The 25,051-nt window shown below is 33.1% G+C and overlaps 1 protein-coding gene across 1 annotated transcript in view; it reads left to right on the plus strand.

The window, feature by feature from the left end:
• Positions 1–25,051, plus strand: part of LOC114338337 (phosphoribosylformylglycinamidine synthase) — a 73,608-nt gene that overhangs the window by 45,023 nt on the left and 3,534 nt on the right. Inside the window, exons 9-12 of the mRNA XM_028288926.2 lie at positions 1,611–1,813; positions 2,510–2,649; positions 14,516–14,817; positions 22,397–22,695. Coding sequence (XP_028144727.1) covers positions 1,611–1,813; positions 2,510–2,649; positions 14,516–14,817; positions 22,397–22,695 — 944 coding nt within the window. The remainder of the gene's footprint in view (positions 1–1,610; positions 1,814–2,509; positions 2,650–14,515; positions 14,818–22,396; positions 22,696–25,051) is intronic.

Consider the following 25,051-nt stretch of genomic DNA (forward strand, 5'->3'; position numbering starts at 1 on the left):
TTTTGACAGATAATACAGCTATTAATTATATTAGAGATGAAATTATATCGTTTATTGTATGCAACACTTGGATAATATTATTATTACTTAAACTTGTTAAAAAAACGAAAAACTTTTCGACAAAAGAAAACCAATAAATCAGTTTAATCCATCACTAGAAACACAAAATACGGTCGAGAATTTACACTCTACGACCACAGCAGCCACTTAAGCCTACTTCGGCTCTGGAACAAAAACTGAACTGTACTAAATGCAAACAACTATATCCATTGAACTATTATCCACAATTTTCTACGTCAGCAAGGCCAAGAGCCTGCTGACGGAAAGGTACCAACTTCTTACTCTAGACTACTAGAACTGATCTCTCTTCTAGACTAATCCGAACTGATCACGAATCCTCTTCGGACTCTCTCACAACCTAAAACTTATTCCATCTCCACATTTTTCCATCCTACTCAACCATGTCCGGTTTTACCAATCAAAAAAATTAGTCAATTTCCACTCTTCATTTCAAAACGAATAGAAAAGATTTAAGCAAATTTCAACCACGCCCTCAAAGGCAATAACTCTTTCTCTCGCAAATAGGACTAAACCAAACGAAACTCTAATAGTTATATCTCAGCTCAATATTCTCCCAGGCTTTTTCGCAACGTTCGCAAAACTGCACGTGTAATCTTGTTGTATTACATAAACACCCTCAAAAACACTTATCTCTACAACGGTATGCACTATATAAACAAACCAACTCCAAAATATCATATTTTGGAAGAAGAATATATAGAAGAATTTATGACTCCAATTCTTTTGATAAAAAAACCGACAATTCATTTCACGAGGGAATAACGGCTAACAAAACATGGCATTTCTAAAACCTACGTTCTTCGGAATGAGAACTTAAAAATATTCATGTGAATCGAGAACGAACTACGTAATACCACAGATTCATGAGAAATGAAAAAGAATCACACATCTCCACTCAACAAACAAATACAATTTCTGAAACGGATTTACCTTCGTCAGGTTCCTTCCCCTATCGGAGGTTGGAAATCATCATCGCTATTCTAATTTTATTGGCCGCACTTCTGAATAATTCTAATGAGCTGCAACCGCACCAATCTCTCAAATTTCTTAGCCAGGATATTTTGCGTCGTCCTGGGTTTCTCTTCCCTTGTATCTTCCCTTGCATAATTAACCTAAGTAATACGTACTTCTCGTCCTCATTATAGGACCCAGATATTGAATCTTTCTAATTTTAACAGTTTTTATTACTTCATATTCTTTCTTCATTCTTTGTAACACCTCTATATTAGCTACTTTTTCAGTCCACGATATTCTGTGGATTCTCCTGTAGCACCACATCTCAAAGGAGTTTTTGGATTTGAGTTTGGATTTACCATACAAGGTGAAAACAGCATATTAGGGATTTTAAAACGTTAATGATTTTTGCACCCGTTACAAAATGTCGGTGTCGAGAATCGAATTCATGCTCTCTGGCTAATGAAGCCAGTACCTTTCCGCCGAGCTACGGCCGTTCACTTCAACGTATTAAAAATAACGCATGAATCCATTAATCCCTAGACTTTATATACATTTTATAATTTCTTTTTTAGATTCAATTTTGGCAGGACACGATATCAGCGATGGTGGCTTAATCGTATGCCTATTAGAAATGTGCTTCGCAGGAATATGTGGTATGGAAGTTGATGTTCAACATAGACAAGGCAAACCACTTAATATTTTGTTTGCTGAAGAAGTTGGATGGGTACTGGAAGTTTTGGATGAAGATGTTGCTCACTGCCTGAATGTGTTTTCGGTAAAACTCTTTTATTTTTTCTTTTATTTATTATTACCAAATACCATAAGTAATTGGACATTAGCTAATGGATGATAGTTGACATCAAAATAAAGCATTTGAGCTGAAATTGCTTTTTAGTTCTACAAGGTGATTAATTAAAGACAGGACATGTTGGTAAAGGGGATTAATATTGATATGACCCAAGATAAAATTGTGTGGAGAAATGCAATTAAGGAAGACGACCCCCTATAGAGTTAAGGTAAACAGAGAATGATGAGGGTGATTCATTAAAACTATTTAACTGATTTAAGTGAAATTTGGTATGCATAATAAGAAAATGTTATTAGTTTTACCATTCACACCAGGTAGTGCCACCTACTATAATATTGGGTCGTTAATGTGACCATAATTTTTTTTTCCACCCTGTATGTACATTCTCGGTAAAAAACATGAAATAACATTCAATTCTACACAAAAAATTTATTCTTTCAAATCAAAAAAGTATACCGTTTTCGAAATAAACATATTATTTTGTTAACGATGTGCATGTCTGTATTTAATTTTTCGATTTTAAGCAAATCTACGGTGTCAAGAATAATACGGACAGAAAATCTTTATCCGTATCGTTTTAATCCACTGCACAATCTTTACAAAGTAATACAAGCATATAAATGAATAACCTTATTAATAAACGTAAAATTTGTTCACTTCTAGAATCACAACGTCCCAGTATTCAAAATAGGAAAGACTGTTGGATATGGAATTAAATCTAAATTTGGAATAATAGCCAACCATGCTTGCCTAGAAAGTACAATTCTACCTTTGATGAAGCTTTGGGAAGAGACTAGTTATAGGTAAGAGTTTAATTTGATTATAATTACATCTATTATTTTCTCGTATCCTTACAATTTTCAACTATTTCTGTAATGTACAATCTATTCGCGATTTCATTTTTGCAACCTTTGCTTGGCGTCATCCAAACCACACATGAAGCCGTCAGTCCCGACTACATAAGTAATCGTTAACACCAAATCCTGAGCCAGAAGTGTAAACTTCTGAATCACTGTGGGTGATCCACATGGATGAATGGAAGATGTACAGTTGTTAGCTGTAGTACGACCGATTATAACAACAAATGGATTACGAAGAAAAAAAAGTTTCTTGGATAGGCGTTGTTATCAATGGAGGGTACCGCAGAGAATGAGGGAAGATCTCGAAATTAGTATAACCAGTAAACGACATATAGGCCACATAATTTGCAACGATATAAGTTTAAAATCATACTACAAACCACATATAGCATTATACGAAAAAAAATGGTCCAGGAAGAATAAAGAATAAAATGATTCAACCTGATTGCTTTATGATAGCCACTACAAGAGTAAAAACAGTTTCAATACCTACATTATTTAATCATACAACTTATATAGACGGATAATCAATAGATGAAAAGAATCAAAGGAATATACAGAGCTGGGCAATACCCGAATTTTGTACTCTAAGTACATTTTGGGTACTCAGTACCCAGTACCCGAATACATTTTCAATAAAGTACTCGGTACTCGTACCCGTAGCATATGGGTTAAAATACCCGGTATGGTACGTTTAGCAGTAAATGGTTGACTTCAATGGTCAATACTTGTACTGGTACTTCAATAGTATAAAAGGTCCGTTTTCAGGTAAAATTTAAATATGTCTGAATGTTTGTTTTTCTATAATCTTAACAATTAAAATAAATTTAATTTATTTTAAAACTCATTTGAAAACAATAATTTCGGGTATATAAGGCAAAGCAATAGCTATTTGTATAACAAGGGAGGAAAGTGCTATTTTTCCTCCCGAGAATGAAGTTTACTGCCCGACGCGTAGCGGAGGGCAGTAATCATTCGAGGGAGGAAAAGGCACTTTACTCTCATGTTATACATATGGTTTTTCCACCTTCCTCAAATAACAAGATGTACATTTTTTCATTTTTACTTAATTTATTTATGTAACTAACCAACAAAATATATTAGAACTACATAACAAGTAGGTACAATATAACTGTCAAATATAAGTCAAATTATTAATGTAAACATTGTTAACTCAAAATAACAATTTACTGTTTTTTACCATTCTGCAAAATACAGGGTGCTTTATAAATAAACGTTAAAATGTATAAATACTTACGTAATAGAAAATAGATATTGCACAGGGCGTCAATAAGTTGTATTTCATAAATGAAATACCATGACGTCACTTCTACTTTTCCTCCCTAGGGAGGAAAAATATTTTCCTCCCTAGGGAGGAAAAGTACAACATTCCTCCCTACAATCAGGTCCGGAAAAGTGTACTTTCGGTAGAGGTAGGTGGAAATAGCTATTTGTATAACAAGGGAGGAAAGTGCTTCTTTTCCTCCCGAGAATGAAGTTTACTGCCCGACGCGTAGCGGAGGGCAGTAATCATTCAAGGGAGGAAAAGGAACTTTACTCCCATGTTATACATATGGTTTTTCCACCTTCCTCAAATAACAAGTCATTTTATCATTTTTACTTAATTTATTTGTGTAACTTTTCTCCCTAGGGAGGAAAAATAAAAGTGACGTCATGGTATTTCATTCATGAAATATAACTTATTGACGCCCTGTACAATATCTATTTTCTATTACGTAAGTATCTATACATTTTAACGTTTATTTAAAAACACTCTGTATTTTGCAGAATGGTAAAAAACAGTAAATTGTTATTCTGATTTAACAATGTTTACATTAATAATTTGACTTATATTTGACAGTTGACAGTTATATTGTACTTACTTGTTAGTTTTAGTTCTAATAAATTTTGTTGGTTAGTTACATAAATAAATTAAGTAAAAATGAAAAAATTACTTGTTATTTGAGGAAGGTGGAAAAACCATATGTATAACATGGGAGTAAAGTGCCTTTTCCTCCCTTGAATGATTACTGCCCTCCGCTACGCGTCGGGCAGTAAACTTCATTCTCGGGAGGAAAAGTAGCACTTTCCTCCCTTGTTATACAAATAGCTATTACATCCGTTTTTTTGTTTTTGTCGTCGTAATTATTGTAGATTTTGTGGATTCTTTGCTTTATTATAGGAGTACCGTCTAGTCAGTGTTAATTGTCAAAAGACCAAATCTGTCTACCTCGGTTGCTTATCGTTCCGGGTGGGTCTTAACAATAGGCCAGGTCAGATAAATTTAATAATATTTACGACCGCACTAATTAATTATGCGAGTGCATTTTCAGAGTACTTTTTGCAAGTCTAAACCTGTCGCTGCATGTGGGAGAGCAAATGAATAGCAACACGCAAAAAGGCCGTTTTAGTATCAGTCATTCGTCAAGTCAAGCAACGCCTATTCTCTTATGCTACAGTGTAGATAGCCCTCGAAGAAATGCTCTAACTGAGGAAAACTTTGAAAAATTAGTTATCTTAAAAGCCAATAAAATTAATCAGTGCGTGTGAGTGGTGTTATACTGGTTATTTCGTTTATAGAGATATTCTGGCCAATAGAAACCTTCAAGAATAAAAATTACAGCGGAAATGTTTTTCGATAATTTCCCGTCGTCAAGTATTACGTCAGATGCTCTTCGTTGCTATTAGTGATGAGCAAAATAAGAACAAGACCAAGACCAGGCTAGTCGGTCTTGGTCTTGTTCTTGCAAGCTTGGTCTTGGTCTTGGTCTTGCAGCTAAAAGGCAGTCTTGGTCTTGGTCTTGCACTAGCCGGTCTTGTTCTTGGTCTTGGTCTTGCTGCAAGAGTCTTGCTGGTCTTGCTTTTTTGGTAGTGATAATTTGAACCAAACAATTTCGAATAAAATGTACATTGAAATAAATAAAGATGTGAAGAATGAAACTATATTTTTTGCTATAAAATTTTAACAGAATGTAGAATGTAGTTTCAAACGGATACCAATTTTAACATTATACATTCACCTAATGACCTAATTATTTCCCTCCTTATAAAGATATTAGAGTATATTTTTATAATGGTAATGTTTATCAGTAGGAAAAACCTGCATTTACAACCCTTGTTGCAATTGCCGGCCTTCGGTTGTGTCACGTTGTGTTTTGCATGCTGTCGATACCTGCCGCCTGCCTTCAGACCACGTCTTGAGTCTGGATTATTGTTTATTGCCCCTGTATTTTAATAAAATGTTAAAGAAAAAGAGCTTCTTAAAGGTGCCACAAATGGTCGGGGACTTTCAATTCACGGATTTTACGAAAAGGGATAAACGGTTTATAGTTGTTAACAGATAATGATCTGTTCCTTTCACTCGAACACTGTAGTATTTATCCTACGAGGGTCAAATTTAAGAACATAAATTAATTTTTTTTAAGAGAACACAACTATTTTTTACTCTATTTAATCATTATTTAATATAATTAACTTTTTTTATAAACTAACTAAAACATACTTTTTAGTAAATACGTACATATTTACCATACCTATTTATAGACCTAATACTATAACATAATAACTAAACCTAATGGGGAGTTATAAACGCTTAATTCTGTAATTTGTTATCTTGCAGTTCTTTAATTTTATTTAAACTACATTGCTCTCGTAACACGAGTTATTCGCACTTTTTATTTTCACATATTTTTGGATTCAATACCCATTATGACATTTAAAAAGTTGAAAATATTCGGATGTGGGTAGTAAAAACTAGAATTTAAAACACACTGAAATGATGCGCATGCGTTTCAAGTGCGGCACGTACTATATTTGTACTACTGGCCCTTTCTGGGGAAAACCTAGATTATTCCAAATAGTTTTCAACTATAAAATCAGTAAAATTCTTTACGCGTTTGTCATCCGGGATTTTCACAAATAATTCAACTTCCAACTTTCGTTGATTGTAAAAAAATAATCCAAAAAATAATTTTAAAAATTTCGCAGTATCGGAATTTTTGTCATTATATTGAGAAACTGAACCTAAGCTTTGGATTTTGCGATACCAAGCTTGACACATTACAATCGACAACCAGTTATTTTTTATTCAGGCCACAATGCTTTCACAGCATTGTGAATCCCGTTTCAAAATCTATTATGATATTTTTTGTATTCATTTTAAATTTAACGACCTACATTTTTCCTCGATTATGCGAAAAGAATTGAAATAAGTGTCAGTATTTTTTTAGACAAAAAAGTGAAAACTACTGGTACATAAAAACCGTTTTTAATTGCATTTTTTTTTTAATGGATTACCCTATCTATAGTTACATTTTTTTTTTGTCTTACAAGTAATTTTAATTGTCCTTGAACTGTCGCCGTTTGAAAACTTGCCTTCTGGACACTTTGAAGGTTGAGAAAATGCAAACCGTTGGACTTAATCAAAACGACTTAAAAATATAACCAAAATATTATGTATTTTAAAAATTCGATATTGTTTAAGGTTTCTTACAATGTCAATATATATTATTGAACTAAAAAAATAAAGTTAAATAATAAAATCCAATTTTTCTCAAAAAAGTGCAAGAGTCTTGCAGGTTGGTCTTGGTCTTGCGTGGTCTTGCAAGGTTCGGTCTTGGTCTTGGTCTTGTTCTTGCAAGCTTGGTCTGGGTCTTGGTCTTGCAACCAAAAGGCGGTCTTGGTCTTGGTCTTGCTGTAAGACCAATACCAAGACCGCAAGACCAAGACCAGTCTCGCTCATCACTAATTGCTATGCAAAAATTAACATTCAGTGACATTAATGACAATCGATGTTTTACAACTTGTCAAATAGAGCACCAAGAACATGTCAAGCAAATATTCAGGCAAAGATATCAATAAAATATTAGTTAAAATTATTTAGAAAACAGTTTTATTCATGAAATAATCTCACCAAATTACACTCGAGCTCTTAAAATTACCGATTTGTTTTGCCCTCGTGACACTTTGACATAATTTCACTACCCTTCGGGTCGTGAAACTAAAACTGTCAAAGTGTCACTCAGGAGACAAATCGATAATTTTAGAGCTCTTGTGTAATTACTACTGATTATGAATCGATGATTAATTTTTAAAATTCTTATGTTTTTATTTCAGTTGGAATTGTACGTTATTTTATGTTTTCATTACTCATAAATAAATATGTTTAGAAAAGCAGAGATAATTATTACCTTCTTACCTTTTTTCGGGTTCTGTATTCGAATTTACTCGAAATAGGTACCCGAGAAATTCGGGTAATTGTACTTTGAGTATTGTACTCTGAGTACTTTTTTTGAGCAATGTACTCGGTACTCTGTACTCGTTCCTCAAATATGAAAAGCACCCGGTTACCTGTACTCGAGTACAATTTATCAGTACCAGACCCAGCTCTGCGAATATACAAGGTCATTCGCTTCTCGCCTGAGTCAATAATGACTTTTTGTACCAAATAAACAATACTGGACCACGAAGGTATAGTCACATTTAGGATAAGGATAATTTAGGAGTTTCCATGCATGTTTCTGTCAAAAAGTCTATAATAATTATATTACATTGTTGAGACTTCTCTTTTTAACTGATTGGTTGTTAACTGGATGTATATGGGACAAAAGAAATGAAACGACATCTCACTTATAAATTATATATTAATAATAGGTAAAGGAAAAATAAATTTAGACCGTAAGTACATATCGACGGCGGAAAAGTAGGAACTCGTAAGTGGCAAGATGATGATTTTACAGGAGACCAAAAAAACCGAATCATTTTTCATTTAGGGCGTATCTTATTATGTTTAGTAGTATCGTTTTCCGTAATGTAAAGCCTTCTGGAAATTTTCCCAACTTTAACCGCTGGTTAATAGATGCCGCTACACTTATTCTAAAGCGAAAACCGGAATAACTCATGTTATGCAAATTTTTCAGTTACGAGGTCCTGTCAAAAAATGTAATACTAGGATAACCTACACAGTAACTAGATGCGCAGAAGCAAACACGCTGGAAAACATAAGACAATAAAACGAACCGAAAACGCACTAGGTACTCACAAAAATAAAGCTAAAATTAGTATAGGGCTAATGAACTTTCGCATCAAGAATTTACAAAATGGTTATAATAAAACTCTTGTGAGGTATCCAGCGATGTGTTCCAAGTCCATAAGAGGAGAAAATCAATGGTAAAGAATGTAACCAAGATCATCGTAATAAAAAAAGGGAAACCCTACAAAGAGAAACATATTACTAACCTAAACTTAACAAAACTATGTAAGCGGAATAGTTCAATTCCTATAGCAACTATAAATAAGCAAAAATGAAACCTAAAATAGGATCATGTATTAACTTATGGTCAGAAGAGGTTTAAGGGGACACATATACCAATATCTACTCTTCTTTTCCCACAAAGTATTTACCACCAATGAATACTGACTACCCCTCTCGATTATGTGGTTTAAGATCTAAAAACTGCAGTAAAAAAAATGAATGAACTTATTAATTTAATAATGCAAAAAAAAACTGCTAACATTCCTTATTTTTGTTTAGTGGCGTGCTGACAATCCTGGTCCTTCGCCTGGATACAAATTCTTAGAAAATTTATATAGACTGATCTTTCTGTGTATTGTATATCGATTCTATGAATCGATAGCCTAGTCCAGGGGTCACCAATTGGCGGACCGCGGTCCGCATCCGGACCGTCGCACAGTGGTGAATTTCGCCGAAAACCTGGCCAAAATGTAAAAATCTAAGTTTATAGGTATACCCTGAGAAAATGTATATAAACCTTGCTCTGTAAGTTTTTGAGAATCATAGACGGCCGGTAAGGGTAGAACAATACAAGCAGATCATGCATGGGCGCCCATCTAAAAATTTTTTAGGGGAGGGGCCAGACGTGAAGATGTTGCACATTACATTTTGTATACTTTGGATGACAATATATTATAGTTTAAAGCAACAGAAAAGCTAGGGGGGCCGTGGCTATGCCCATGGGCATGGGCGCCTATGAGATCATATATTTATAAATGTTAGGGTATAGAAAGTCTAATGCTCACAATCTTATTGAAGCTTTTTATTTAAACAGTTTTAAATTTATTTATTGTTTATTTAAACAGAAGTTTTAATAAAAACCTTCAATAAGATTGTGACTTTCTATACCCTAACATTTACACAATGTGCTCATATCAGCAACTTGTTCATCATCATATATTTATATTGGTGTAAAGTTGTGATTGAACGACAGCGGACCAAATAAAAATTAAGTGTGTTATACAATAATATTGGGGCATTGTTTGGTTTTCATTTAGAACTATAGACGTGTATTATTTTGTTAGTTTATAGTGGATGCTATGTCTGGAGGTAAGTAGAGTATTTTTTCTTCGTAAAATAGACTTTATTTACAACATGTTTGCAAATTGGCAAGAATTTTCAATCGTTTTAAGTTTTCCAAGTTTTAAAAAGGGAAAACTAAAAAAGTTTACTTTGCTCAGCAAAGATATTTTGTTTAATAAATAGATCAAAATGTATATAAATATTCCTCAAAAATCATCTGCAGCCAAATGCATCCTTAGCGGAATTTTTCATTTTAAAAAAATATAACATGCTGGAGAATTTGTACATGAAAAGACTTTAATGTTATATGGTCATTTAATAGAGTAAGAACAAAATATGAAGCATCTGCTCCAGTAAATTTACAGTTTTTTTACACAAGAGCCGCCGTTTTGTGTCATTTTTTTTGCTTTCTTTTTCGTAATCTTTAAGTCCTTTTACTCTTATGTATAATCCTGTTTTTGCTTCCTTACGTTTATATTTTGGTCGTGTGAGCCAAAAATTTTAATTTTTTAAAAATGAAATGCATAAACGAAACTTTGTGTTAAGAAGCCACACATTGGTAGGTAATAATTATAATTAATCGGATCCATTTACAAAATTGACCTACCTATTTTGGCTTTTTAATATAAAGTATCGTTTATGTATTTTATTTTAAAAAAAAGGCAAAATTTTTGGACTCACACGACCAAAATTATTAAAAAATATAAAAATACGAAAGCAAAAAGATAGACCTATACATAAAAGTAAAATGACTTAAAGATTAAAAAAACAAGAAGAAGAAAGCAAAAAAATAACAAAAAACTGCGGTTCTTGTGTAAAAAAAACTGTAAATTTACTGGATCAGCTGCTTCATATTTTGTTCTTACTTTATTAACTGACCATAACATTAAAGTCTCTTAATGTAGAAATTCTCCAGCATGTTACAGTTTTTTAAAATGAAGAATTCCGGTAATTTTGCAACTTGTTGCAGATGATTTCTTGAGGAATATTTATATACATATTGAATTATTTATTAAGCAAAAAATCTTTGCTGACCAAAGCTGACTTTTTTTTCAAAGTTTTTTACTTTTCCCATTTTAAAACTTGGTAAACAGAAAACGATTGAAGATTCTTGCCATCATTTTGTAAGTATGTTGTAAATAAAGTTTATGTTAGGAAAAATAATCTAAAAAGTATATTGAAATACTCCACTTACCTCAAGGAATAGCATCCACTATAAAATAACAAAATAATACACGTCTATAGTTTTAAACGAAAACCTAACAATGCCTCAATTGTATAATACACTTTAATTTTATTAAGTCCGCTTTCGTTCAATCCCAACTTTACACTAATATAAATATGTGGTATGCTTGTATTGTTCTACCCTCAACGACCGTTTATGATCCTCCGAAACCTACAGAGCAAGATTCATATAAAATTTCTCGGAATATATAAACTTCAATTTTTGCATTTTGGCCAGGTTTTCGGCAAAATTCACCTCTGTGCGTCGGCTAGTTTTGTGCGAACCGCCATTAACCCGGCATTGGTCGCTAGGTAGGTTGTTACGCGAGTGGTCGCGGGTGAGATTTTCTCTCACATTACCAACTTTTGCCTTCATTTACAAAATTTTACAAAAAAGATGGGGTTTCATCAACGATAAAACCATTTGCTTTATAAAGACACGACGTTTTTCTGTTTTATTATTATTATCTGTATATAAAATGTGACTATTGATGCCGCCAATATTTAACATTGAAAAATATATGGTAAGTGGCCATCTACAACTAACCCGTGAAACAGAATATAGGATTTTCATATCATCGACCACATCCACGACGCCTTTTATTTCATCATAAAAGGATATTATTTTAGGTTTTAAGGGGGAAAATAAAATTAATTTTTATACACAGTTGGTGACGCCGGTGGTCGCTTGATGAGAGAATCTCTCACATGAAGCGCACTGACTCAACAATATGGTGATACTAAGTAAACTGAGTCACGGTCTGAGTGGACGAGTCTATTACATTGTCGAGGGAGGATAGTTAAGAGACTAAAAGGAACTACAGTGCGTATAATTTCCCAGAAAAAAATTTGTGCGCAATTTTCTGAAACCGTGAGAGAAAATCTCATATAGCGACCACTGGCGGGTTAAATTAAGAATATACCTAAGTAGTGTTTGGCAATTTTGAAAATGTTTGGCCATGAAATTGTCTACTATGTTTGGCTCAAATTATGTGTGCGAATCCGCGTTATCAAGAATGAACTTTATTAAAAATTGGTAAAGATCTCAGCTTACAGATGAATATCCCAACTCCCTAATGAGAATCAGTTGCACTAAACTAACTCCAAACTTCAGACAAGTTGTACATAACAAAAATGTCATTTTTCTCTCTGATAATTTAATTTTGTAAAAAGTTTTTCCCCTTTGTTATACTTACTATAATCATTAATTTTGAATTTAAGTAAACTGTAATATAAAATTGTCACGTGCGTTTTTTTGTATTCATTTCCTCTCTACTATATGTTAAGTGGTAGAACTTTTCAGCTGTGCATTTATTTGAAATAATTTTCAGATTTAATAAGTTTGCAACAAACATCTTGCATTGAAACTAATGTAGAAAAGATAACATGTTAATTACCCTTTTGTACTATGATTATTTATTTTAAATTCCTCAGTTTCCTTTCTACAAAACTGAAGATGTATAAAAACTTCAGCATTCAAAATATAAATTCCTAACTTTTAAAATATTCTCAGTAACAATTTACAATACTGCTATGTTCAAAATATACAATATACCGATAATAACATCAAAACAATAAACGATGAATTTATATTTTTTATATTTACTGTACCAGGAAAGCTTTAAGTCTACAGTAACCAAAAAACAATCAGATAGATATTATTAGTTTTCATTTCCATATTAGTCCATGTGTGAGGCCTCTTTCATATGAAAAATATTTCTGACTCGATTTCTGTGCGGATTCCTGTTCAAAAATATCACCTTTACACAAATCAGAACGGTGCCGGGCATAACAATTTTTTTAAACAAATTCAAAATTACCTTTTTGCCTCGAAAAATGTATTTTTAGGTTTCTTGAATGATTTTAAAGAAAAAAAGGTCTCTTGTCATATTTTTGAAAAGTTGATAGTTTTCGAGCTGTAAGCGATTTAAAATCTGAAATGCGAAAATACGCATTTTCGATGCTTGAAAACTCTTAAGTTTCAATAAAATGATAGATCTTTTTTGTATAAGATGACCCAAAAATTCTAAAAACATAATTTCGGGGACAAAAAAGGTGATGTTTTGAATTTAATTAATTTAATTAATACATTAAAAGTAATTGATTATAAAAAATGCCACAAGAAAATAGCTTCAGAACAACGTTTTGAATTTGCTAAAAAAATTGTTATACAATTTCTGCCCAAAAATTTCGCCCGGCACCCTTCTGATTTGTTTATAGGGGATATTTCTTAACAAGAATCCGCAAAGATACCGAATCAGAACAACCAGACACAGGCAGCATTAAATCCGGACCTCGGAAGTGTCATAGGTTTTCGAAACGGACCCTCAGGGAAACTAATTGGTGACCTCTGGCCTAGTCGATAATACTCAGTTGTTGCTACCACATGGCGAGAAAAAGCAAAATTAATGAAAAAGTTACATTCCTTGTTTTTTCCCTGTACTCTTCAAATAACAACTCTCATAGACCATAGACCACTATTACACACAATATGCTCGGAGATCTACAATACATTTATTTCAGTGCATAAGATGTATTACACATACCTGTTGACATCCTTAACGAAGATGATCTATATAAGATTAATAATTGCCTGATAACTTATGTTCCACTCGGCACCAAGTTTCAGAAAACGTGTGTCAAGATGACATACCGGAATAATCGTTGATTTTGAATCTGGCAAAAACCCATGCCAGATTCTGGCTGCTACCCAAAATGTTTATTTAGATGGTTGCATTTTGAAAACATGAAACAATTGATGGCTGATTTTTTTGAAAATACTAATGCATAAAACTGATTTACTTAAGTAATATGACAATGAAGAACCTGTTCAGACACTTATCTTAGCAAAACTAGTCTACTTATTCATTATCTTAATATGAGCCTGACTGCAACTGAATCTTACATTGAAACCAGCGGATTTTAAAGGTCTTAACTAATTATTTTTTACTAGAAATATATAAGCCATGCTAAATGTTTTTACGTACTGATATAAACTTTATTTTTGTCTAATTCATGTACGTATCTTTTGTCTTCTATTGTATTGCCTAACGCTACAACATAAATTTCAGAGTTAAAGCTAAAGTTGACGAAGTAAGACACTTAAGTATTAAAGTTAAAAAGAAAATGTAAGCACTACTCTCCAATACTGATGTTGTAATGACAACATACACTCTTTGCACTACATTTTATGCGTTATTTTGCTGTTTTGAAAATAACACGTCTAGAATATTCAGTAGAAACCTAGAAAGTAAAATTATTTTTGTTTAGGTTAGAACTACATCAGACTATTAAATCCTGTGCCGATTCGGAATTCCATAGTCTTCCAAGCCGAACTGGACCCAAATACGCACTTACATTCGACCCTGATCACGATCAGACTGTAAAAGACGAATTAGTTCCCGTAGCTGTGATAAGAGAAGAAGGAACAAACGGAGATAGGGAAATGGCTGCTGCGTTGATAAGAGCCGGGTTCAAAGTGTGGGATATTACTATGCAAGATCTGTTGAGCGGTGTGGCCACTTTGGATAGGTTTAGGGGCGTGATATTCCCTGGAGGTTTCAGTTATGCAGGTACTAATAATTATAATTAATTATAAATAATATGTCATGTGTATTTAAATCAATAATGAATCATCTTTTTTACATTAAAAGTATTCTGATAATGCATTATTAGTTCTTCTTTTTGTGTAGACATGATTCTGTATGTTTTTCAATGTGCCTCTAGTAAGTTGTCGTTCCATTGTTTTTGTGGTCTTCACACTGATCGTCTTCCTATTGGGGAACCGCCTCTCGCAGTTTTTACTACTATATTTATTGTTGTCGTTCGATTTATATGATCGTTTCATTTTACTCTTCTATTCCTTACACGGTCCTTGATGTTATAATGTTATATTATAAATTGAGTTAGGTGAGCTAACTAAATGACCAACAACGATTATAATTCATTAAATTACAGGACAATAGGAAAACATTTTACTTGAACATAACTGACATTATATTTTCTTATTTTCTTGACATTACATTACAACTTCTAAACTGTCATTACATAGAGTATGTACAACTATAGAGCAACATCTACTTTTAACGTTGTATATTGTAACACTCTCCCTCAACGTGAAAAGTAGATAAGCCAAACAATTTTGGTTTCTGTCTAACACGCATATTGTAACGCTTAGATTCTTGAACACCATCATCGCTTCTTTCTTCTCTATTCACTTCTTGATTTTCACTCGTACTTTCTGCACTTTCCATATTCTTAGATTTCACAATTTCATTGATACAATTTTTCACTTCTTCGGAGTTTTCATTTACACTAAAACATTCCGACTGATTCTTGTTCACTGATTCGGCTTTATCTTCAAAAATTTGCAAATTGCATGTAACCTCAGGTTTAAATCGTACGTCGTGGCTCGATAGAATTCTTCTTTCAGATGGAATCCATATTCTAAAACCATCCCTGTCATTCACGTAACCAACCAAATAACCATGTATCGCCTTGTCATCAAATTTACTGCGAAAATGTTTGTTTACATGAACATAACATTCAGTGCCAAATATTCTTAAATGTTTCAAACTCCCAACTGGCTTTCCATACCACAATTCATAGGGACTTTTATTCTCAATTGATGACTTTCCTGTGCGATTCAGCAGATACACTGCAGTATTGCATGCTTCTGCCCACAATTCTTTGGACAACTTGAATGGTTTAACATGGAACGAGCACACTCTACAATGGTACGGTTTTCCCTTTCAGCAACACCATTCTGCTGAGGTGTATAGGGTGGAGTGATACAATACCTCTACTCGCAAGAAGTTCAGATACCTTTCTGTTGTCAAACTCTCTCCCTCCATCACATCTCAGTTGCTTTACTACATGGCCATTTGTGTTTGCTTCATTTAAAAATTTTTCTAAGAAGGTACATACTTCACTTTTGTGTTTCATAAAGAAAACTTTCCGAAACTTACTAAAGTCATCTTTAAAACATACGTAATAACGTGCTCTTCCTAGTGATTCTATAGACATGGGTCCATTCACATCTGCATGGATCTGCTCACCAGTGACTTGTGGCCGATTGATCCTAGTTTTAAATGACAATCTATGCATTTTTCCAATTGCAAATCTATCGTAAAAGCTTTCTTTGCACCCATCAATGTCTATATTCATTTTCTTCAAGACCTTCTTTGCGTGTTGCTTATGCCGATGACCAAATCTTTCATGATACACTTGTAACATATCTGTTTACTCTACTAAGTTTGCTTGAATGGGATTGGTCGGTTTCATAACACGTATATCAAGTGCATACAGGCCATTACTGAAGTACCCAGTCATTACAGATTCAAGAGTATTTTTATCATGTAGATTTACACCTTTTTCGTCGAGTACTGTAATGAACCCCCTTTGCTCAGCAGCTTTCACAGAAAACAAATGAGCGCTTGCTTCAGGAACATAAAAAACATTCTTCAATTCAGCATCTTTCCATTTATTATTCAGACGCGTTTGAATTTTCACCGTTCCTTGTCCTTGGGCTAACATACATACTATTACATACACCCTTCTTACCAAGTGATATCTTTTCGGGTTCAGCAAATTCTGTATAAGATGAGGAATATTGCTTATCTGTAGTGATATGATTTGTGGCTCCACTGTCACAATACCATTTTCGAGCTTCAACACAATTGTTAGATGAGGCACTTAAAACAACGGACAAAAAAGCAGTATCATTACTTTTATTCTTATCTAAATTCTCAGTAGATTTTTTCAATGGACACTCTCGTCCAATGGCCTAATTTCTTGCATTTGTGACATGGACATTTCTCTTTTGCACGATGTACATTTCTCTTTGACTTCGTAGTAGTTGTACTTTGGCTCTGTGTGTATTTTTCTGTCGGCCTATTGCGTGCAACAAACGCAGAAGATTCTGTGGTACTTTGGTCACGTAATTCAATGGCACACAATTTCTCAATCAATAAGTTCAAAGTTTGATTCTTTGATGGTATCGTGTCCCACAAATCTTTGAAATTATCAATGTCCTTACCCAAAGTTGATAAGATCCGGCCATTTAACATTCTTTCGGATAAAACATTTTCATCATGCTTCTGCAATTCATCATTCAAATCTATAAACAGTTTCTGCAACTTCGTAACATTTGTACTAATATCTTCTTTTTTATCACGCTGGACTCTAAAGAAGGCTTCAATTAACATGTTTAACCGTTGCGTACTACTGCGTTCAAATCGCGCACATAATTTGTCCCATATTTCACTAGCGTGAGTACATGTCAACGCGAGCTCGGCAACAGTTTTTCCGAGCGTACCTGCTAACAAACTTGCCGCTTTTGCATCGTCTTTTAACCATTGTTGATGCTTCTCTACTTCCAATGAAGTTGAATTTTCAGTAACCTCGGGACACTTACGCATACCGTTCACAATGTCTTCAAGTGCATACGCTCGTAATAACATCGAAACGTGCCATTTCCATTTTGCCCAGTCTTCAGGAGCCTCAAGTTTGTCGACTTGAATTTTATAATCGTTATTGCTGGTCGCCATATTTTTTCACCTGTTCAGTTCCCACGTGAGTTGGGCCCGTAACCTGTTATAAATTGAGTTAGGTGAACTAAGTAAATGACCAACAACGATTATAATTCACTAAATTACTGGACAATAGGAAAACATTTTACTTGAACATAACTGACATTATATTTTCTTATTTTCTTGACATTACATTACAACTTCTAAACTGTCATTACATAGAGTATGTACAACTATAGAGCAACATCTACTTTTAACGTTGTATTCTTTTTCTCATGATCATCTTTCAGTGCGTCACAGTTTTTCGATTTCTTTCTAACGCATTAAATTGTATGTGACAGAAAAAAAGGCACGTCGGTGATTACATTTCATCGGTGACATTTATAACATTTATTCTAGTTATTCTAGTTGTCGATAGATGGCGCCATAATAAAAAAAATATTTTTTTAATTAGATAATAATATTACAAATATAATCTGTATAATTTATAAGACTATACAAATCAAAGAAAATACCATTTTATAAATGCAAGAAACACATTTGATTTGTTTTTATTCCAAATTGAAAATAAAATGTGACAACTGTCAGATTTAACTAAATGTCATGTTAGAATAAATGTCATAAATGTGTATTATCACGGACTTACCCTTTTTCCTATCATTTGTTACGCACTGAAAAATGCTCATGAAAAGGACAATATATTGTTTTTTTTTCTGTAAGAATTTATTAACAATCAGAATTACATATTTATTCTATGAGTTAATTTGATAACAAGTACAATAACTTATATCAATGTAGTATTGTACACTAAAATGGCGTTATGAGGTACATCACCCAGCGGTTTCACCTCAGTTTCAGCGAAGATCTATGGGCCATAATCTTCGCAATCTTCTGTTGTTTAGTGGCTGCAGTAATGGAACTATTAATTGGTTGGGGTGGCCTTCCAATTTCTCGTGGTGTCTGTTGGTTCTTTCTTGAATTACTGTGCTGACTAACGGGATGTTTAGGTCTGTATGAAGGGTTTGGTTGGAAATGTACCACGGGGCATTTGCGATGGTGCGTAGAATTTTTGATTGAGTTCTTTGGATAATTTTTGTGTTTGATTTGCTGGCACAACTCCATAGTTCTATACCGTACGTCCATATAGGTTTGATGACTGTTTTATAAATCAGCAGTTTGTTCTCAATTGAGAGTCGAGATTTTCTACCTATACGCCAATTAATTTCTTTCACTCTCAACTCAATTTGTTTCTTCTTCTTTAAAATGTGTTGTTTCCAGTTTAATTTAGAATCAAGATGAAGCCCGTCGTATATTGTAACAATCCACCTTGCATCTCCGTTGTATATCTGTACTTCTAGCTTTGTCTCATAGTGTCTTATCATCGATTTTTCTAAGGGTTCTCATTTTTGGTATTATGTCGTGTCCTGTATCATTATTAGTCTGATAACTTTGTAAATTCTGCTTTTTTATTTCTTTCCCGATATTTTTAGTTCCCCATATTATTTGATTAAGCCAACCTGCGGCTCTATTTTGCTCTCTTCAGTTGATCTTCCACTTCTGTTTCTAGATTTTCGTAGCTAAATAGAGTGATGCATAGATATTTAAACTCCATCATTTGTTTTATTATCTGACCCTCCAGCTCTACCTCACGTCTTAGTAGATTTGCTGTTATAGCTATGCAATTTGTCTTTTTTGGATGAAATTAACATGTTAAATTTTCTAGCGGTTATATTAAATTGGTGCAGCATACGTTGTAAATCATCTTCACTTTGAGAGATTAGTATTGCGTCGTCTGCATAGCAGATTATTTTAAGTTATTTTGCTCCCATTTGGTATCCTTTTCTTGTTCTTACTTTTTTTAATATTTTATCCATGATCCGGTTGAACAATAGAGGACTCAGGGAATCTCGGTCTTATCCCAGTGCAAGCTACAATCGGGTCAGTTAGCTTTTCTACTTTTACTTTTATTTTGTTCTGGTAGATATTTTCTATCGTTTTGATTATCCCTAGAGGTATCTATCTCTCTTGCTTACAATAAGTGGATAACGTCATTTAATTTGTGCCTGTTAAATGCCTTCTTAAGGCCTACAAAAGCAGGTTTGTTTGTACATAAATATGCAGGTTTGTCTTGTTCTAATGATTTCTTTTGCATTGCCTCATTATAAATACAGCGTCGGTACATGACCTTCCCGACCTAAAACTTTAATCTTTTAGTGGTAGTGTAGTAATTTCATTCAGTTTGTTATCACTTTGGTTGTTAATTTTAATGCTATGTTTCATAAATTAATTCCTTTATAATTCTCCGGGCCCATTTTGTCTTCCTTTTTCTTCTTCTTCTTCTTGTTCTTCTTCTTCTTCTTCTTCTTATTCTTCTTCTTCTTCTTCTTCTTCTTCTTCCACTTTATAAGCAATTCTGCTTGTTCATTGGCGGATTGATATCTCTATGGAAGGTTGTCACTCCATCTTTTGTGCGGTCGGACGATACTTCTTTATACCGATTGGTGATTTATCTCTTGCTATTTTGACCACACGTGTCTTCCCTATTCTGATTATGTGGTTGTTCCATTCTTTTTTTCTATTTAGTGTCCATTCGTTTATACACTGTACGTTACATTGTCTTTTAATGTCTTCACTTCTCTTTCGATCTCTCAAGGTATTTCCTGTAATTCTTCTCAGTACTCTCATCTCTGCCGTTTCCAGTAGTATTTGTGTTGTGGCTGTATCGGGTCTTCTTTCTGATATATATGTCATTATTGGTCTTACACTGGCTTTATAAATTCTTGACTTCATCTCAGTGTTAATATGTCGGTTTCGCCATATAGTGTTAAAGGCATACTGCCAGTCTATTTGCTTTTTGTACTTGATTTCTCACTTCTTTGTCCAGGTCTCCGTAACTTGACAATGTAAGTACAAGGTATTTTACTTCCATTACCTGTTCATCAATACTGATACCATCAATTTCTATTTTACATCTGATTGGTTCTTTACTGATGGGGCTTTTCATTCACAGTCATTTGTTTCGAGCTTCTGTCATATCCTTTCCTTTGTTGACGTTTTTGATGATTTCATCCATGATTAAATTGAAGAGCATAGGACTCAATGAGTCTCCCTGTCTTATTCCGCTGCCTATATCTATAGGTTATGTAAGTTGTCCATCTATTCTGACTTCTATTTTGTTGTTTTAGTAGATGTTTTATCAATAGTTTTTATCATATTTGGGGGACTTCTCTATTTTGCAGAAGATGTATTACATCTTTGAGTTTTACTCTGTCAAATGCTTTCTTCAAGTCAATTAGACATAGAAATGCTGGTCTATTATACTCTAGTGATTTCTCAGTAATTTGCTTCCGGTTGTTCATCTGCTAAATTTATCCTCTAACAAGATTTAGGTAGTATTTAACAAGTTGATAGTCTGTAGTTTTCTGGCTGCTTTTTATCTCCTGTTTTGAATAGTAGAATTAGTTCGCTCGTTCTCCATTCTTCCGGTATTTTATTGTGTTTTATGATTTTGTTAATTAATGTTGTTAATTGTTCTGTCATTGCTGCTCCACAATATTTCAGTAATTCGTTTGACATTCCATCCCTACCTGCAGCTTTTCTGTTCTTCAGCTTTTCAAGTGTTTCGAACTTCCTGTGTACTTATATTAACATCTTCATTTGTGGTAATTTCTGGTGTTTCCGGTTCTAGCATCATTTGTTCTTCCTCTGCATAGAGCTTTTTTAGACAGTCAATCCATGTATCCTTTTCTATGTGTTTTGGTTCTCTTGTCTCCCTTTTTGAAGAGAAATATTAGATGCTTGATCTCCAATCTTGTGGTGTTCTGTTTTGTTCTATTATTTTTTTGATTAGTTTTAATAGTTGTTTGGTCAAATCTGGTCTTCTGGACAGGCGTTCATTCGGTATTCTGTCGTCTGGTCTGTCATTTTCTATTTCTTAATTTTATTAATGCTTCCTTTACCTCTTCTTCCTCAATGTTTATTTCTTCGTTTGCGGTCACTTCTGGTGTTGTTGGTTCATTATCGTCACTTTTAGCAAATATGAATGGAAAGTAGTCTACCTATGTTTCCTTCTAAATGTGTCTCGTTTTTATTACTTCCTTCATCTCTTTCTCCATATTTCTTTTCGTGTTATGTAGAAGTCGTGTTACATCTGTTTTGAGAATCTCTGCTTTTGTTTGTCTGACTAAAGTATTAGTTTTATTTCTGATTCGTTTATAGTGGTTGTATGCTTGTTATCTCTGTTCTCTATTGTTCGGTATGTTTGTTTTGGATTGTAGATATGCTTTCTTCTTTTCTTCACATTTTATCTTCACTTCGTCGCTAAACCATGGAGTTTTTCGAGATTCGCACCTAAAAATTATTTCACTTTAATAAACCTAATACTTACTTATACCGTGCGTTTACTTCTACATTAGATATAGGAGTACACCCAATACATGGCAACACTGCTTCTCCGCTTGCCACACCCGAGTCGCGCGGATTTATTCGTCGATTTTACAGTGACAATGCAACTCATTCTTATAAGCAATGTTGCCGATTTCTATCTCTAATCGAAAACTAAACGTACGGTATTATGTATTATAATATAAATTAAATATATCATACAACATATTTTTTTTAGATGTCTTGGGTTCTGCTAAAGGCTGGGCGGCCAGTATTCTATTCAACAAAACCGTCCGAGAACAGTTCGACAAATTCTTTGCCAGAAGAGACACGTTCAGTTTGGGAGTATGTAACGGATGCCAATTGATGGCTCTTATCGGTTGGGTTGGAACACCTGTTAATGAAGGTACTAAACCAGACATAATGTTGGAACATAATTTGTCTGAAAGATTCGAATGCCGATGGAGCACTATCAAGATAGAAAAATCCAAAGCTATAATGATGAAGGGTATGGAAGGGTCTTCATTTGGTGTGTGGGTAAGTAAATGATTTAGATTTATTTCTAACATTTCTTTTTAATTTAGAACTTATTGTTTTTGATAAATGCATATAGAAATCTTTTTTTTATTTTTGAACGCATTTGCATATATTCCGTATACTTTAACTTTGGTTGAGTTTGTATCATAAATATTTCTTATTATAAGTGAAATTTAATAAAAAAATTTCTTCTTGATAAAAGGTATATTAGTTTAAAAAGCCCTAAAGGGCTACAAACATATGAACAAAACGTTTTCGCTCTGTAACAAGAGCATCATCAGTGTTACAAGAACATGGTGAGCCAACCAAAAAATACAAAGGTCAAAGCCTTTCAAAAAACAGAGACAAAAGTCTTATATAAAAGATAACATCGTAAAATCCAAAGGATGGATAAAATTCCTAAGGATATAGCCCTATGGCAACATATGACTCCCACACGTTGTAAGTGGGTCAAAAGGTAACTGAATATTTCGTATTATATTCCAGAGAGGATCTCATTTTACTGAATCGAAAGACTTGTATCATCTACGGAACATAGTAGCATTGATATATTGTGTTCCCCTCTTTTTCTATTATCTAGCTGATGTTCAATATCTGTTCACGCGTTCCTTCCACTGATATCAATCCACATTGTTCTTCAGCTATCTCTATTTTTAGAAGTAGAAAGTTCTTTAGCTGTTTATTGATTATACAGGGTGTTTCATTGGGAAAGTAACATACGTTAACTGTAGAAAGAGGACACTTAGACGATTTCAAAAATACCATACTTAATGGGTCTTACTTCATTAATAACAAAGATTTTATCTATTTTGCCGTTTTCTTATTTGGTTCATAACTTTTTAACCACACTGTATATTTATTTTTTATTTGGCATGGAAATATTATTTAAGGTTTTCAATCAATAAGTTTATTTAAAATTGTAAAATATCCAGGTCCGGATTAAAAAATATTGGAAAAATGTTCCAACCCAAACAACACCATGTACATTAAATTTTTTTAAAATAGATTTTGTATTTGAAAAGAGGATGAAAAACTAAATTTATTGCTATACTTTGAATTTTTGGCAAAATGATTTTTCTGGTAAAATTTTGAATTTGAATTCTGAAATTATGCAAATTGCGAGAGCTCGAAGTAGAAAAAAAAATTGAAATAAGACCTAAAACTTGTTAAACACACTGTAGATTTATTTTATATTTAACACAGAATATTATTTAAGGTGCCCAATCAATTAATTTATTTAAATTATCAAAAATCCAGGGCCGGATTAAAAAATATTGGAAAAATGTTCCGACCCAAAAAGACACCCTGTACATTAATTTTTTTTTAAATGGATTTTGCACTTAAAAAGAGGACGAAAAACTAAATTTAGTGGTATACTTTGAGTGTTCGGCAAAATCATTTTTCTGGTAAAGTTTTGAATTTGAATTCTGAAATTATGTGAATTGCGAGAGCTCGAAGTAAAAAAAATTGAAATAAGACTTAAAACTTGTTAAACACACTGTAGATTTAGTTTATATTTAACACAGAATATTATTTAAGGTTCCCAATCAATTAATTTATTTACAATTATCCAAAATCCAAGACTGGATTAAAAAATATTAGAAAAATGTTCCAACCCAAAAAGACACCCTGTACATTATTTTTTTTAAATGGATTTTGCACTTAAAAAGAGGACGAAAAACTAAATTTAGTGGTATACTTTGAATGTTCGGCAAAATGATTTTTCTGGTAAAGTTTTGAATTTGAATTCTGAAATTATGTGAATTGCGAGAGCTCGAAGTAAAAAAATTAAACTGTGACTTAATTTTAATTAATACCATTATTTAATCTAAATTGGTTAAATGTTAACATTTTAGTGTTTTTTTATGGCGACAAATAATTCATAACAAATATTCAACTTTAATTAATGAATAAATAATAAAGAGTCCACAAAAAATACATAACTTTAATCAACGAACTATCTTACAAATTAAAAAAAAAACAAAAATTTTTTCAAAAATTAACTATCAAAACTATAGTAATTGTTCAAAATGGCCACCACCTTGTCGAAGACAAAGTCTTGCTCTTTTTGTTATTTGTCTGACTGACTCCCTAATATCGGCAGAGTTATTCTTCATTTATTGGAAGGCGTCTCGAATCCGCTCAAGAAGTTCTTCTATACTATTTATTTCCTCGTTATAAACTTTGGATTTTAGATATACAAAAGTTTTTTTTCAGCAATCTTTTTCTGTCTTTTTAATGTTTAAGATAGTTCGTTGATTAAAGTTATGTATTTTTTGTGGACTCTGTATTATTTATTTATTAATTAAAAGTGACTATTTGTTATGAATTATTTGTCGCCGTAATAAAAAAATAC

The sequence above is a fragment of the Diabrotica virgifera genome, chromosome 5 (genome assembly GCF_917563875.1).
Source record: "Diabrotica virgifera virgifera chromosome 5, PGI_DIABVI_V3a".
Taxonomy (NCBI): Eukaryota; Metazoa; Arthropoda; class Insecta; order Coleoptera; family Chrysomelidae; genus Diabrotica; species Diabrotica virgifera.